Genomic DNA, 15,016 nt, shown 5'->3' with positions numbered 1-15,016 from the left:
CCACCGGGAGCACAGGCTGAGCTTCTGCCTGGAGCCTTCCAACCCCTTGGTGGGGTTGGAGGCCAGGCATGGTGCTGATACACAGAGAGAGGCTGGCTCCAGGCCTCCATCCCACATTGCCTCTACCTCCAGGGCTTCAGAAGGCAGCATAGGAGGGACAGACCACAGACATGAGAACCCAGAACCAGTCCAGGTGGGCTGGAAGGGACCTGGGTCTCCAGCTCTTCCACTGCTTCTGCCCCAGGATCCCAGGAGATCTGCACAGGTGTCCTGGGTGCCAGTGGTCTGCAGCTTATGGGCTTGTGCTTGAACTGCTAGCAGTCCAGTCTTGGGGGTAAGTCCCAGACAAGCTGGTGAGGGGACATTGGTGTTCCTTCCTTGTCTTCACAAACCCTGAGGTCTGGCCCCCACCCGGCCCACTTGGGCACACAGTCCGTTCCCTGGGGAGCTTTGAGAGCATGCTCACTGGCACCCATGGGGGTCCAGATGTGTTGTCCTGGGGAGACCCCTGCATTCATACTGCCTAAACGTTCCCCACGTGTCAGAAAGTACACTGCAAAGGTCGAGCGTGGCGGTGCGGCCTGAAATCCCAGCCACTCGGGAGGCCGAGGCAGGAGGACTGCACGTTCAAGACCAACCTCAGAAATTTAATGAGGCTCTGACTCAAAATTAAAAATAAAAAGGACTGGGAATGTAGCTCAGTGGTTGAGCACCCTTGGGTTCAATCCCCAGTACCCACTACCAAAAAAGAAAGAAAGAAAAGAAAGTGCACCGTGAAGTAGAATTCCCACCAGCCCAATCCTTTTGGCTTATGGAGCCCCACGGCCCCTGGGGAGGAGAGCGCACTGAGCCCAGAGGGACTCCCCGCCTCTGGAACAGAGCAAAGATCTCTGGGTGCTGCCGGCTCCTGTCCATCTTTCAATCCCCATTTTATTGAAATATAAAGTCCTAAAGACCCTGAGAACTGTCCACCTCTTTGGGTGTCCTTTGTGAGACTGGGCATGAGTAATTTAGAATGGGAGCAGCCACCTGGCCCAGGAAGCACCCACAGGACTCCCACCACAGCATTGGAGCGGGTACCCCCGCCCACCTCAGCCCAGCCTCGGCTCCACCGGCTGTGCCTTCCAGACAACGGGCGGGGCCGCCCCCCGCTCTTGTCCTGCTGAGCAGGGCTGACTTGCCGGGTCCCTGTCCTCAGCCATGGAGCCTGTACACTCCCTGCACCCCATATTTGGGGACTCAAAACCCACCCCCCAAGGCTTTCCTACTTAACCCACCTTGTTGCCGTACTGACTTGGCTTTGGGACATCAGCCTTTCTCCACTCAGAGTGGCTTCCTGGGGACTGCCTCCTTACTTAGATGGGTAGCCCCCTGAGGGCAGGGCTGTTTCTCCCGGCTGACAGAGGACTGAAGCCCCTTGGGCCTAGCTGCCCCCACCTTCTCTGACCCCCACCGCTAGGCCCCACCACGCCACCAGGTCCTCCATAGGCTCCCTCTGGGAGAGACTGTGGGTGCTGGCCTCGGCTTCCTTCTCAGTCTCCCTGCCCACCGAGCGCTGAGGGAGCCCATGGGCAGCACCCCTGATTCTCCCCTGGAACCTAGATGTGGGCCCCTCAGAGGGGGGCATTCCTGGGCTAATCACATCCGTGGCTGCACCAGATCCCTGCCTACCTAGCCTTGAGCCTCAGAGCATCAGTCACCTCACGAGGGGCGTGGACAGAGGGACAAGGCACCCAGACCTGGGTGCTACAGGGAATCCCGGGATAAAGCTGGTCACTGCCCTTCTGTGTCCAACCCCTCCTCCCCCTGCCATTGCAAAGACTACCCTGAAAGCTTCTGGCAAATACCTTGATCTGGCAACCTGTTCTCACTGCCTGGGCCGCAGCACTGGGGGACTCTTCGGGGTTGAGGTCTCAGGGACAATCCTGCACAAGCAAGATGATCCGCAGACACCCCCTCCCCGCCCTTGCACAGACACTGACAGCATGTGCAAAGTGCACAGACCCTGTGGTTCGAGAATTTTCCTGAGCACAGCTGTGTGAGACCCCTGGACTAAGGGCAACCTCATCGAGGGGCAGTAACACCTGGCGCCATCAGTGTCCCAGCCTCACAGCTACTTGGTCCCTGCCCTGGTCCCTGCCCAGGTTCTTCCAGTCCCGTGGCCATAGCTGGCTATGGAGGAGGGAGGGGGCAGCACAGGCACCCTGGGCTCCAGCTGCTGGCTGTGGCCTCATTGTGTCGCTGGCTCTAATTTCTGCTGGCAGAGCCCAGCCCCTAAGCCACCCCTATTCCCTACCTCCCAACCTGCTGAGGAGCGAGCCGCAGCGACACAAACCAGCCTGCGTACCACCACCCTGGGACAGGCGTCCTCAAGATGTGGGCATGATGCAGACTCACACCCTCTCGGGTCTAAACAGACACAGAAACCAGCACCCTGCACCCCATATTCGGGAGCTCAAAACAGGAGGGCCCAGGAGCACACACGAGGTGTGACTGGAACAGACAGACACAACTGGGGTGAGCCTCGCACCACACCCGATCGTGTGCCCAGGGTCCGCACACATGCCACAGGCAGGCCTCGGATGCATCGCTCAGGGCTGGGACCCGCAGCCCTAGGACTGGTTCCTCCAGGGCAAAAGGAGGAAGAGGAGAGGTTCAGACTGTGGGCTGGTCAGGGGTCCCAGGGTGAGGGCAGGAGGCACAGGAGGAGACAGAGGCAGCATCCTCATAGGGCTATGGGGCAGGGGACAGAGCATCCCCCTTAACTAGGGGACCACCAGGTGCCAATTTCAGGAATTTCCTGCAATGTCCCTGTTCCTCATTTGGAACCCCGGCCCTTCCACACCCAAGGCTCTGCGCAGCACCCCGGGTTCCACCCCCACCCCGGGGAGCAGCCTCTCGCAGCCCCGGGGCCCTGCATTTCCCTCCCCCAGTACCTCCTAACTCCGGCCTGCTGCTGTGGCTTGAGCCAGTAGTCCCACCGCGGGCCCTTAGCGGATGGAGCCCAGGTGCAAAACCATGTGTTTATTTTTATTAGAAATGTTCTCGGTATAAAAACAATCATGCGCTACACATTGTCATCAATAACCGTCACCAGACACCCAGGCACTGAACTCCGTGTCGTCGGCAGGAGGGGCAGGCGGGCAGGCGGGCAGGACACGTGGCAGACGGGCGGGGGCAGGCGGGCAAGCTGCGGGCCACAGGGACACACACAGAGGCCACCAGGAGGACGCAGCACTTTGCAACACACTCGAGATTTGTTTTTGTTTTGGCTTTTTTGCGTTTTGATTTTTTTTTTTTTTTTCCTTTTTTCTCTTTTGTGACATGGAAGATTTCGTGGCTCAGAAAAGGGTGGCAGAGAGGAGGGAAGACCGGAGGAAGATGAGAGGGACAGGAAAGAAAAATGTGTAAGTGACATGGAGGACCAGGAGGGAAGCAGGAGTGGGACAGAGCAGATGGGGGAGCAGAAAGAGAAGGCAGAGAGGCAGCTGAGAACTCAGAAGACTGGGACGGCAGAGGGAAGAGACGGTGGCAGAAGAGAAAGCAGAGACGGGATGGAGGCAGACTGAGAAGGTCGCCAACGGGACAGACAGACGGAGGGAGAGAACAGCGCCGGGCCCACCATCTGAGCCCCTGTGCTTCAGGGCCGGGAGGGGCAATGATCCAAGACACAGGCTGTCACGGTGGCCTGAGGCTGCCCCAGCCCCACCGCCTCCTCCGGTTGCCCACCCAGCTTGCCCAGGCTGCCCAGTAATCATGGCCGGGGCCTCCACTGTCCTCAGCACCAAGCCACATCCGTGGGCACCCACGGGCAGGCAGGACATCTGCTGGGCCCTCAGGAGCGGCCCTGGCCCGGTGCACCATCCACAGGGGGCGTGGTTCCTCCTCATCCGCTTGGCTCCAGCGGCCTAGCTAGATCGCATGGTTGGTGTAGGTGACGTAGGTCTGTTTGGTGGCCAGAGCTGGAAGGAGAGAGACCAGGAGGAGCCAGGAGTCAGGGGCTGCCTTCTTCAAGCCATCCTTCCACACGGGCGCCCCCTGCACAAGACCCGTGCCTCCGCCACCCATGGCACCCAGCCCACCCACATGCCCAGGCCCCATGCCAGCTCCACCCAGCTGACCTCGGCTTCTCCTGCTGACCCTGTCCCTGCTCCCAGCTCCTGTTCCACTCTCCCCACACGGGGTCTCCACCTCCACACCCTTTCCCCGCCCGGGCTGCTGTCCTGGAGGACCCTCCTGCTCCACTCTGCCATCCAGAGATGACCCCGCCCTTAACACCCCAGTTCCTCTGAAGGCCAGAGCCACTGCCCCTGCCTAACTCCATCGCACACTAAAGTGATTATTTTTGTTTGTGATATAGCTATATAACCTTAAGCCGTGTCAAAGGGAAGTCTCTCAGAAGTTCAACTGCAAACGTTTGGGAAGAGCGTGTGAGGAATATGCATTAAGCACACTAGGACGGTGGCCAGGGAACAAGCGGGAACAGGGACAGAGGAAACAATGAAAGCCAGAGGGGCCTTGCTCCAGGAGAAACTGGGGCGCAGGACTGATGTGGCCCTCTGCCCAAGGGAACCACAGTCCCCTGGCCCCCACAGCTCTGAGCATGTGCCCTTCCATTTCTTGGTGCTCCTGCCCCCCCACCCCCAAGTCTTGAGACCTCCTTATCTGCGCGTCATCACTTCTGACTTCTAACCCACAACTGGGGATGGGCTGGAACCTCTGGGAATCCCCTGTGTCCTGGGCACAGCCTCTTGGGGCCCTTTCCCACAGGGCCCAGCCCAGTGTCAGCGCTAAAGCCAGATGTTGACATCAGCTCACAGGAGTGTCCCCTGCCACACTGGAGTACAGAACTCAAAGCAGCTTGTGAGACAGCCAAAGAGGTGCTGCCCCATTTGACAGTTGAGGAACCACAGCCAGAGGAATGAGGGTCTGGCCAGACCTTTGGCACTGTCCTGTCCTGCCAGGGTGTAGGGTCTGTCCTGAGTGGTCAGTAAGCAAAGGCCACACTCCTGCCTGCCAGGGGCCAGTCTGCAGGTTCAGAGGGAGGAAGCTGCCCTGATCTTCTGCTGGGGTCCTGTCAGCTTAGAAAAGGAAGCACATCAGCTGACCCAGAAGGGAGCATCTGGCCTAGAGAAGAGGAAGCTGGGAGACCAGTGTGCTGGTCTGCAAGATGTCCCCGGGGCTCTTGCCCACTTTCACTGGGCACAAGACTGCCAAATGGAGGACTACACTACCCAGCATCCCTTGCAGCTAAGTGGGGCCTCCGAAGGCTACTGCCTTGCTAATGAGATGAGTGAGGGGACTTTGTGCAAATTCCGAGGTTTAATTAAAGCACAGTGTGTCCCCTGTACTTCCTCTTTTCCCTTCCTAGAATGGACACAGGTAAGCCAGCCTCAACCCCCTGGGGCTGACAGAACAAGATGGGAGGAACCTGGGCCCCACCCCTGCCCACCATCAGGCACACTTAGGGCACAGAGAAGCAGACATCTGTCTGACTTGAGCCTCTGTTCTGTCTGGGACGTCTTTGTCACAGCAGCATAACCAAACAAGTACAGGCAAGACTGCTGTATCCCATGGGGTCCATCACATATGCAGGAAGCAGACTCAAGGGGAAGGGCGAGTGGGGTCGGGGGCAGCGGGGAGGCAGGAGGACCGGAGTTCAGCTTGGCTGGAGGAACAACTCTCTCCTGGCCAGAGCTGGGCCCGCGCTCCCTCCACGCAGCAGTATTCAAGCAGAGGATGGGCAGTCAGTCACTGTCCTGCAGTCAGTCACCCTCCTGCAGGCCCGCCCCCCTCCTTGGCTGGGCCTGTTCCCTGCCTGTAGCAAGAGCGAGTAGCATGGCCCCTTTGGCTTCTTTTCCTGAGGGGCTGTCAACACCCCCTCCACCTTCACACACCCAATCCCCACAACCAGAAAGAGCCTGCAGCTGGCTCTGCTAATGGCTGCCTGTGGGCCCCGCTCTGAGAAGCTGCACCCCAGGGCTCCAGCACCCCTGGGGGAGCTGAAAAATGGAGTTTCCAAGCCTGTAAAACCTTCCAGCAGGTCCAGCTCAGAGGCGGAAGAAAAGCTCAACAGGAGCCAGACCCCCTGTTGCAGGGGATGCCAGCCCAGGCTGTCACACCAGGACAGCACACAGGACGGGGACAGTTGGGCCTTCTCCCCTAAACCCACCATGGTCTCCTCTAGAAAGGCCAGTTCACAGGCTCTGGAGCCCGGAGGCCACTCAGCCCTCAGCTACAAGCCAGGGCCCCAAGTTCTTCAGGCGAGCCTCAGTCTCACCATTCAGAAAATGGGAGCAGTGAGTCTCCCTGGGGCCCCCTGAGCAACACGTGAAGCTCAAATCAAGACTCCACCCAGGAGCTGGAGCCCTGGCCTCACTGCTAGCATCTGCCATAGACTGTCCAACAAAGTGACCCTCTCAGGGGTGCACTCTGCTCATCTATAAATGGGTGACAATAAACCCTGCAGCTGGCTCCCAACCAAGGGTGAAGAAAAACCCTCTAATCCCTACAAAACACTGGGCAGAGGGCGGCTGAAGTTACTACATGGACAAGGACAAGACGGGGACAGTGAGCCTGGGGGAGAGCCTCCGTAGAGTGGAAGGGCAGGAGTGTGGCAGAGGCCCCCAGTCACCCCTTGCTGATGACAGGCCTCTTCGCTGGCTTCCAGGAACTGGAGGCTCAGATAACAATTAGCCGGTGGCACAAGGCACAAGCTGACAGTCCCCATTTGTTGCCGTGTCCCTGAGCCCGATCTGCCTGCAATCAGGCCCCTCAATTATTTATTTTGTTGTTTGTTTAAAGATACGTGGCCTGCTAGTGACAGAGTGAGAAATGTCCCTGCTCCACAGAAGTGACACCTCCCCACTCCTGCCTAAACTCCCCGCCTGGCTGTCCTGGGAATCCCTCACTCGGTGCCTCCATGGCCCTGAGAGACAGTGGGGGCTGGGGCACCTCGGCCTCCTCTGCAGGTGCCAGCGCTCAGCCTGCCCTCGGAGGAGCAAGGGCTGGGATGCTGCGCCCACTGCCAGACACAGGGGACGACGTCCTGTGGGCCCTGACAGCCCCGTGAAGGCCCTGCCCTGAGGGTCCCTCTGGCCCGTCTCAGCACCATTTGTCCCCCTCTGGGAGGGGCTGATGCAGTCCTCAGGAGCCCTGGGGTAAAGCCCAAGCCCAGAGCCGATCTGCCCCCGCCCCCCCACGGGAAAGGCCTGGGATGCACAAGTCCCCACGGGAAGGAGGGAAACAGACGGAGTGCAGGAAGGGGGTCCCTGCTAGCATAGAAAGGCTTGGCCAGGTCTTCCCTGGGGATTCTGGACACCCAGGTAGACAAGAGCAGCCGGAGTGGGAGTCCTGTGAGCACCCTCTGCCCCTTACCATCTTAGTATGCAGGGCCAGGGTCATAGTGGGGTGAGGAGGGGAGGACCAGAGGGAACCAGGGTTCAGTAGCTTAGACTCACGAGAGTATCAGTTAAAGGGGGGTGGGGTGTCAGAAGCCAGGTATACTGCTCCACATAGAAGGTGGGGACCGCCAGAGGAAGGCCACGTGAGTCAGAGCCAGGGAAAAGACACCATGGTGGGGTCAGCTAGTCACAATCTTGCTGTGTGACTTCAGGAGAGGCACTCACCCTGTCTGAGCCTCAACTCAGAATCAAACCCCCAAAACGAGGGCCTCTGAGGACTGCTGTGAAGATCACTCAGTAGGGGGAAGGACTCTGAACGGTGAAAAGTCCCATTTGGAAGTGGGAAGAGACTTGCCTCCTTTTCAGTTACAGTTTATTCTGACAACACACTAAACATGGTCAAGAAGGAAAGGAAGATGCTTCATCCAAGGTCACAGGATGGGCCAGGCAGGAGGTGCTGCCCCACCCAGACAGCCTGGGGAGAAAAGTCTCCTGTTTCTCCTGACTGCGAGGTGAATGACCAACCAAGGGCCTCCCTGTGGTCCAGCCCATACCTGCCCTGCAGCCATCAAAAATGTCCATTTCATCCCAGGGGCTGGAGGCTGAGGCAGGAGGATCACAAGTTCAAAGCCAGCCACGGCAATTTAGCAGGGCCCTAAGCAACTTAGCGAGACAGTGCCTCAAAACTTAAAATACAAGGGACTGGGGATGTGGCTTCGTGGTTAAGCACCCCCCGATTCAATCCCCACACCAAAAAAAAAAGTCCATTTCTGGACTTTGCCCAGCCCTAGAGGGAGGAAGCAGTTTTCCTTCCCAGGCCCCTCAAGGTGGAAACTTCTGAGGAAGGGGCTCTTCACCCCGGCCTAACAGAAGCCTCTCATGACTTGAGTGGGGGGAGGATGCAGGAGGAGCTGCCATTTGAGCCATCTGGGTCCAGGGAGGGACCCAAGACCTGCAGTGGGTCTGGGTGACCACAGCCACCCCTCTGTTCCACCGACCCCAGAGCAGCTGGGAGTGAGGCCCGGTGAGGCCCCGCGGCTGCCCGGGACGGAGGACCCCACCTGTCTGAGAAGGCAGAGGCAGCAGGTGGCTCTGTGACACGGGAGTCCCTCACCTCCTTCTGGTCCTCATCTGACTCACTTTTTGCACAATATGAAGCCCCGCCTTCGGGGTGTTTGCAGGATGGAAGCAGCAGGGAGTAGGTGTGGCCCCGTTGCAGGGGCTGCAGAACTGGCAGCCATGATTACTGGGCCCTGTCCTGCCTGGTCCTCGAACCCTGCCCCGCCTCCTGGCTGCCTCAACTCCTCACACCCAGCGGGGCTGGCTCCAGTGGGGAGAGTGAAGTTGGCCAAGGCGGGCCCTGCTGCCTCCCTGGCGCAGTCCTTCACCCTGGGCCCACCCCTCATGAGGTCTCCACTTGCTTCCATCTTGGTCATTCTGGGTCTGCGGGAGGGTTCTGCTGCTGAGGCTTCTCATCCTGGAGAAAAGCTCACCCCCTCCCAAAGCATCATCTTCCTCTGCTGAGCCTCCTAACAAACCCCTGGGGACATGCTGCCACCTGAGAACCTCAGCCTCTGTAGGTCCCAAAGCCCCAGCCCACCCCTCACTCACCTGTCCTGGCCGGCCCATGTCCTGGGTCCCCATCTCTCAGGGCCCTGCTAGGGGGCTGCTGGACAAAGCCAAGCGGGGTGTTACAGCTGTTCTGGCACCAGAGCCCCTCCCAGGTTACCAAACGGCCAGTGGTGGGGACCCCTGAGACAACCCGTCCTCCCCAAAGGGCTGGAAGGGCACAGGCTGAGACGTGGACCCGGGACAGGGAAATTTCGGGATCTCACACCCCACATTACCAGATGCCTCCATGGCCTCTTGCAAGACCAAGGCAGAAGGGTGTGGGCAGTTCTGGGTTTGGGGAGACTCGGGCTCTCTCGAGGCCACCAGGAGGGAGCGGGACAGAACCGGCTCTAACTTGATGCCCAAGCTCTCCCTGAGCTCCCTCTGGAGTGCTGCTCACCTGTGGCCCTGGGGTTCTCCAGGTGTCCCCCGCCCCCAGACCAGCAGCGAGGGGGCGTGGCTGGGAGTGCAACTCCCCAGAAGGGGCGGGGCAGGCCCGAGGGGCGGGGCCAACACTCACCCGGGGCCTCCAGGTTCTCGCAGAGCTCTGACTTGGCCTCCCCGTTGGGACGGAAGTTGCCCTTCTGCGTGAACTTGTTGGACATGGTGGCGGCGGTGACGACAGCTTTGAGGCTGCGCTTGCGCTTGGGCACGTTCTGCTCCGGGTGGAAGAGGATGATGTAGACCTTGGGCATGTAGAGCATTCCCAGGGACACCGAGGCGCTCAGACTCACCGAGACCGTCAGCGTGGTCGTCTGGATGTACAACTGCAGGTGGCCGGTTGGCGGCGTCAGAGCCAGCTCCGCCCAGATCTCATGGGCCCCGACCCTGCCCAGAACCCACCCCGAGTCTGCGTCTGCTGGCTTCAGGCAGCTGGGAGTCATGTATGGAACTGGCACTTTGGACCAGAGTTCCTGGATGCAAATCGCAGCTCCAGCTGTGATCCTGGACAAGGCATGTCCTTGTGCCTGGGTTTCCTCATGTGCGGTATGGGACACCATAATCACAGCACTCACCCCATGGGGCTGCTGGGAGAACCACCTGAGCTAATGCTAAGAGCGTGGGAACGCTGTCTGGCACCGGAGCGCCATGCCAGCGTCTGCCGTGGCTGTATTCTAACTGGGGGGACATCCTTGAAGGGGCCTCTCATGGGACCACAGCTGACCTTCTCAGCAGTGGTCCCCCACACAGGGCCAAGGGTGAGAGGAGCACACGTTGGTACCTTCAAATGACTCCCAGTGGCCGTGCCACCACCCTCAGACCAGCCCCTCGTTCAGTGACTGTCTTCCTCCCCACGAGCCAGCCTGTGCAGAGCCGGCCCTTGGCATGGGACCCACAGCACCGGGCACAATACAGCAGTGGCAGCACAGTCAAAGCTCATTTCACGCTCGTGCGCCAGCGCTAACGGTGACAGATGTTTAGTAAAATGAAAGCCCATTAATCTAGGTGTCAGATAATCCATTCTTCAATAGTGGCGCTTTCTAGGCAGGGGCCCCGCAATCCCCACTGCCCCCACCTGGGGCTCCCTTGCCCACCCTTCCCTCCAGGGCCTGCAGGCCTTGCCTGCCTTTCTGGCCTCCCTCAGCCAGGCTGGGGCCAGGGAAGACCAAAGCTTTGAAGCTGTGCCTCCCAGGTCAGGGTGGGGAGGAGCCCAAAGTGCCCCACCCTCCCATCAGATGGGCCCCTAAGGGGCTGGCTGATGTGCTGCCTCCTCCAGGAAGGCTTCCCTGATCCCTCAGTGACATCCTTCACGTGTACCCAGACTAGCAGTGCAGGACACAGCTCTGGACTGGCTTCCTGAGGTCATGGGCCCTGGCCCCATCGGTGGCCCCCCTGAAGTAGGGGCCAGATGTCCCATTGTTATACTCCTCCCTGTGTCCTGCCCCAGCCTCACAAGTGCCTAATGACACTGGAGCAGAAGGCCTGAATTCCCAGCCACTAGTCCCTGGAAGTTCTAGGGTCTGAGAGACGAGTCCGTCCTTTCCAGACCTCAGTTTTTCCATCTGTGCACTGGGGTGATAGCCCCTACCCAAACTATGATGTTACCCAAGCACAAATGGCAAGGCCACATGGAACCTGCTTTCAGTGGTTACAGGTGCTGAACTGAAACAGGTGAGACCTGCAGGCATGGCACACAGCCACCATGCTCCCAAGCCCAGGAGAGGGCAGTCCTCCAAGCTGGCGCAGCCCAGATAGATCCAAGTTCCATCAGGGAGGCTGCAGGTATGGAGAGGCTGTTCCACTGTTCTGGACAAAGTCATAGGCCCAGGGGAAATTTGTCTGTCCCCCGGTAAGCAGGTGCCCCCCGACACAGACAGGCCCGTCCAAGTCCTCAAACACAACCTGTGCTCACTCAGACACATAGCTCCTCTCCCAGCAGGACAGGCAGTGGGCGGAGGTGCCAGGTAGTCCTGGGGGACGGATTCCTGAGTAGCATCACAGACCCTTGGAGCACAGGCTGGCAGGCTGGGCCAATTGAGAACTGGCTTGTCATCTGGGTCTTTACCTCCAGACTGGGAGGTCTCCCTTATTGAATTAGAGGTTCCCTGAGGGCAGGGGCTGGCTCTGCTTTCACACCGAGGGTTCTTGGGTATATATAGGTGGTGTGTTCCAGGCCAGGTAACTATCTTACATCCTTGCCTGCACCTTGCTGATGCGACAATGGCTTGCACCTGAGCCCGTATGGCGTTGGGATAGAGGCCTCTCTGGGCAGAGTGACCCCTGCAGTGAACACGCTCTGTGTTAGAGGTCAGGGGCTGGGTTCCAGGTGCCACTCTGTCCTGGCCCATAGTGGGTGCTGGGCAAGTCTCCTCCCCTCTCAGGACACAGCAGTCCCCACCTTAACAGGCAGATTTGACGTCATGGGGACTGTTGCTTGGAAGGGCCCACAAGTGGTTTTAAATGCCCTGCTGCCGCCATTTTGAATTCTGAATCATTTCTGCCCAAAGGGCCCTGAAAATGGTGGCGCTAACCCCGAGCCTGTCATAGTCCTCGGCACTGCTGTTTTCCAGCACAAGAGCTTTTCTGAAGACAAAACACAGGAAGGGCACAAATGGACCAAACTAGAGCGAAGGCACCCTCTAACCTGCTGGGCACCACCATGAGCCCTGGAGGCTCCATTAGCCACCCCCACACTGTGCGCAGCAGAAGGGCTGCCCTCCCCCAGGTCCCTGGAGCCCGCCTCTGGCTCCTGCACCGTTTCCCACATCCCTGTGAGAAGGTGCACATGGCCGCCAGGAGGCAATGGTCCCAAGAACCAGCAGCCACCCCTGAGGGGCTGCACCCGGGCACCAGGAGGGTCCTAGGGCAGGCAGAATGAGAGGCGACCACTAGAGGGCGGTGACCTCACCCTCTCCCATGGCTCATCTCCCGCCCTGCTTCCAGTGGGCCACGACCCGGTCACACTCCACCTTCCATGAGGAGCCCTGCCTGAGCCTCACCAGACGCGGGCTCCCAGAGTGAAGGAGGTCGTCCACACTGGGCTTGATGGAGGACAGGGACACAGAAAGCAGCAGCCATCTGTGTGGATCATAGTAGCCTGGTGGGCACAGGGTGTGAGGGGCTGGGCGCTGGGCGAGGGGCTGAGCTCTGCCTCTCTCTGCTTCTTCCCAGGCCACCCCCCCGGGACACAGATTCTTAGAATCTGTACAAACCAGACAATGAACGCCCCCACACCCTGGTTGGCCTTCGTGGCCACCTCCTGCCCAAACCTGGCTGAGCAGTCCCCCACGCAGTGGAGAAAGCCCGCTCAGGACGGCTCTGCCGGGTAATGCCACGGGGCTGCCGCGTTCAGCCCTGGAAATCCAGGCTAATGCTGGGAAATCCATCCGCCTGCTCAGCAGAGCGGCACAGACAGCTCTACTCCGCACCAGCGCCTGCACTCCGGGGACGAACACAGCTCACAGGCACCCCAGGCACACACGAAGCTCCTCACACGCCCCTGTATACACGTGCACACCTGAACTCACAGGTGCACACTCGTTCCTCATTCAGCACACTCCACACAGATGCACCCAAACACACCTGCGCGCAGTCCCCCCCATACACTCGCTAACGCCCACACCCACACGCCTGCACACTGTGTAAATACACACTCCATCTGCACACCTGTCTGCACACCAGCAGCTAGGAACCGCTCGGCACTTTCAGACTGTCCACACACACCTCTGTAGCCATGCCACAACTCCTGAGGACCGCCCACCCCCACTGACCTATGTGCACAAGGCTATGCACGCGGCAGCCACACCTGCAGCTTGCACTGGGGCATTTTCTAGCTTTGGTGCAAGTGACACAGCCCAGAGGAGCCTCTAAGAAGTCCTCTAAACTGGACTTCAAAGCGCATCTCCACCACTGTGCCATCCAGAGGCTCAGAGAGGGAGAGGGCGGGTACGGCAGCCCACACCCTCAAGGACAGAGCTGGGTGGTCCAGCCTGCTGCGTGGCCTGGAGCAAGTCTGTCCTGCTCTGGGTCTGTGAAGGGATCATTCTGGGCTCCTTTCATCTCAGTGCTGAGGCAGCCTCCTGAGGAAGAGACAGCAGAGGCAGGTGGGGAGGGAGGCCAGGCCGGGAGGCCAGGCCCACCACCTGGAGGTGAGGGGTCCTGATACTTAGGATGACAGGAACCCCACTGAGGAGGGGTGCAGCAGGCAGCCAGAGGGGATCCAGGTGGAGAAAGGGGCTTACCCACCAGGCTGCTCCCTGCCAGCCACAGACCTGGCTTGTCTAGGGGACAGGAAGGGGCCGCTCGGTGTTGCCCAGGATGCTTCTCAAGCTGCCAGCCTCCTGGCGGGTGGGACCACCTACCCAGCCAGCTCCACAGGCCTGGTGGGCACGGAGGCACATGGGGCCTCTGCCTACACCTGCCCTTAGCAAGGAGGGCCTCCCACAGTGGGGGCCACAGACCTGGATCCCGCCGTGAGCTGGGGAGGTAGCAATTTGGCTCAGGCATGGGGTTGGAAGCCAGGCCTGGCCTCAGACCTCAGGCCACTCGCTACAGCCCCGAAGTCTGTCTTGGAGCGCTCCAGTTCCCAGACCCACCACTGGAAGACACAGCACAGGCTTGCCTGAGCCAAGCCCAGGGATTCAGGGTGAAGGGCGCAGCTCCTGCCTTTGAGGGAAAAAAGTGGGCACCTACCAAGGATGTCTCAGGGCAGGTGAAAGCGTCCAGAGCTGCAGTGCAGGGGCAGCGGGGGTTGGGGGTGGGACAGTCCTGAGCTAGACAGAGATCAAGAGTTGTGCCATAGAAGAAGATGTACAAGCAATCAACAGATATATGAAAAAATGTTCACCATCTTTAGTAATAAGAGAAATGCTAATCAAAACTACCCTAAGATTCCATCTCACCCCAATTAGAATGGCGATCAACAAGAATACAAGCAACGACAGGTGTTGGAGAGGATGTGGGGAGAAAGGTACACTCATACATTGCTGGTGGGACTGCAAATTAGTGCAGCCACTCTGGAAAGCAGTGTGGAGATTCCTCAGAAAACTTGGAATGGAACCACCATTTGACCCAGCTATCCCTCTCCTCGGCCTATACCCAAAGGACTTAAAATCAGCACACTACAGAGATACAGTCACATCAATGTTCATAGCTGCTCAATTCACAATAGCCAGACTGTGGAACCAACCTAGATGCCCTTCAATTGATGAATGGATAAAGAAACTGTGGTATATATATACAATGGAATATTACTCAGCTATAAATAATAATAAAATTATGGCATTTGCAGGCAAATGGATGAAATTGGAGAATATCATGTTAAGTGAGATAAGCCAATCTCAAAAATCCAAAAGACGAATGATCTCACTGATAAGCGGATGATGACACTTAATGGGGGGTGGGAGTGGGACAAGAATGGAGGAAGGAGGGACTGTATAGAGGAAAAAGAGAGGTGGGAGGGGTGGGGAGGAAGGAAAAATATAACGGAATGAATCAAACATCATTACTCTATGTAAATATATGAATATGCAAATGGTATGCTGTTACTCCATCTACAAACT

At 58.7% G+C, this 15,016-nt stretch overlaps 1 protein-coding gene across 4 annotated transcripts in view; it reads right to left on the bottom strand.

Annotated features, from left to right (window-relative positions):
* Positions 1 to 3,009: 3,009 nt before the first annotated feature.
* The window catches only part of GRM4 (glutamate metabotropic receptor 4), a 106,794-nt gene continuing 94,787 nt past the window's right edge, over positions 3,010 to 15,016 (bottom strand). For 2 of the 4 annotated variants that reach the window (XM_079147215.1, XM_079147212.1), the window contains exons 10-11: positions 9,535 to 9,781; positions 3,010 to 3,962 (exon numbers count right to left, since the gene is read on the bottom strand). In XM_079147215.1, the coding sequence (XP_079003341.1) occupies positions 3,913 to 3,962; positions 9,535 to 9,781 (297 nt within the window). In that variant the 3' untranslated portion in view covers positions 3,010 to 3,912. Of the gene's footprint in view, positions 3,963 to 9,014; positions 9,073 to 9,534; positions 9,782 to 15,016 lie in introns of all 4 variants that reach the window. The other 2 variants (XM_079147213.1, XM_079147214.1) reach the window with 2 other exon arrangements.

This window comes from Sciurus vulgaris, assembly GCF_902686455.1.
Source record: "Sciurus vulgaris genome assembly, chromosome: 7".
Lineage (NCBI taxonomy): Eukaryota > Metazoa > Chordata > Mammalia > Rodentia > Sciuridae > Sciurus > Sciurus vulgaris.
Note: the sequence above shows the minus strand (reverse complement) of the source record. Positions and strands in the feature narration are given on the sequence as shown.